Genomic DNA, 1,855 nt, shown 5'->3' on the forward strand with positions numbered 1-1,855 from the left:
CGTCACAAGGAGGGACCCCTTCTGTACTGTAGCTGATTTCTTACACTTGCATTTTAACTATAATTAAATCAAATGCATCCGGAAACTTCTATTCAGATCAGACGATTTTAAACTACAAAAAAAAAAAAAAAAAAAATCCAGGGATAATGATGTAATATCCTACAAACTATAGCTTAAGAGACCAATATCACAATATATGAGTGGAAGGAGTCAACAAAACCCCAACGTTTCACAAGTCTCCATCGACACTCAAATCCTCAAACTTGCCTTGTTCTACATGTTTTTTTTTATCGAGCATCTGCGGATGCGAATGAATCCGCAAACCCGGATGGCCGGCACGGGATGCTGGTCTGTGTAGAGTCTGTACTGGTCAGAAATGATGATGAGTCATCCAGATTGCTGTTTCCTTCGAATGCTTGCCATTTTTTCAACGCTTGTGGTAAAGTCAATTCAAGTTCTATGCCATATACATCATCTGAATCGGGTTCGGCAGGTTTCCAGACCTCTGCTAGTGATGATAACACGTTGACAACATGACTCATGTCCGGTCTTTGGTGGGGCTCCCTTGCACAACAGTGGCCAGCCAACTCTGACACTGTGCTAATGCTTGCAAGTGTTTCCTCATCGAGCTGAATGGTTTCGTCAATGGCTTTTCGGAATGTGTCATTGTTTATGTACATCCTACGGAACCATGTCACAAGATGCAAACTCTCCTCGGGCTGAGTTTCGTCAAGTGCCTTTCGGCCTGAGATCAATTCCATGAGGATCACACCGAAGCTAAAGACGTCCACCTTCGTGGTCACTCGTCCGGTGACTGCGATACCACGAGAAATTTTAGTTCTAATACTGAAACTTATAGATGAAGACACTATCTTTAACATTTGCTATAGTGAAACCAGACATTTGTAATCGGAAATGATGAGAAACTAAAGTCAATTACCTGCGTACTCTGGTGCCAAATATCCAAATGTTCCTGCCAGTCTTGTTTCGATAGACTGTTTACCATCAACAGGAGCTAGACGAACCAAGCCAAAATCTGCAACTTTGGCACGCATATCATCTCCAAGAAGAATATTAGATGGCTTAAGATCTCGATGAATGAAACTCTGTTGTGCTAGACCATGTAGATACTCGACACCTTGAGCCACATCGAGTGCGATTGTAAGTCGTCTCATCCATTCAAGTGGTTGCAACCCTTCATCCTCCCAGTTGAATAGGTGCCTGCTAAGGGTCCCTTGAGGCATGTATTCATAAACAAGAAGCCTCTCATTTCCATCCAAGCAATATCCAAGGAGTGCCACCAAGTTGCGATGACGAACCTTAGTAAGAACCGCAATCTCGGACTTGAACTCGGCCAAACCTTCTCAGTCAAAACACCAGACTCCATCCTTTTCACTGCAATCTTCATCCCATCATGTAATTCCCCTTTGTAAACTGTACCGAAACCACATCTTCCGAGCACGTTTTCCTCACTAAAATTATTTGTCACATTCTTCAAAACTTGAATGGAGATCACCATGTTACCAGCCTCAACCACATGAAAATCACTAGGGGCACTGCATGTGTGGGTGAAAGTCTCGTTCCCACCTGCAATGCTCGACCCAGCAACGGTTATCTTAACTCCGTCTTGACTACCGGAATGATGCGGATGTATAACTACAGTAGTTGGACTCTGAACCCTACTCCTATGCTTTCTTTTTCTAGTGTAGATACATTTACCAAGAACAAGAAGACTCAAGCCACCAACAGCACCAACAACCGAACCCACAACCATTCCGGTATTCGATTTCATTTGACCATTCCCAGAAGAACCACCACCACTAGAAGATCTTCCATTTGGTGTAGGAACCGGATC

The 1,855-nt window shown here is 43.5% G+C and overlaps 1 protein-coding gene across 1 annotated transcript; it reads right to left on the reverse strand.

The window, feature by feature from the left end:
• Positions 1-287: 287 nt before the first annotated feature.
• Positions 288-1,606, reverse strand: LOC120185214 (receptor protein kinase TMK1-like). The gene is made up of 2 exons (XM_039189505.1): positions 941-1,606; positions 288-814 (listed from the first exon to the last, which is right to left on the reverse strand). Exons 1-2 carry the CDS (start codon positions 1,242-1,244, stop codon positions 288-290), a joined length of 831 nt encoding a protein of 276 aa, XP_039045436.1. The 5' UTR covers positions 1,245-1,606.
• Between the last annotated feature and the right edge of the window lie 249 nt (positions 1,607-1,855).

This window comes from Hibiscus syriacus, unplaced genomic scaffold (genome assembly GCF_006381635.1).
Source record: "Hibiscus syriacus cultivar Baekdansim isolate YM2019G1 unplaced genomic scaffold, ASM638163v2 tig00113021_pilon, whole genome shotgun sequence".
Lineage (NCBI taxonomy): Eukaryota > Viridiplantae > Streptophyta > Magnoliopsida > Malvales > Malvaceae > Hibiscus > Hibiscus syriacus.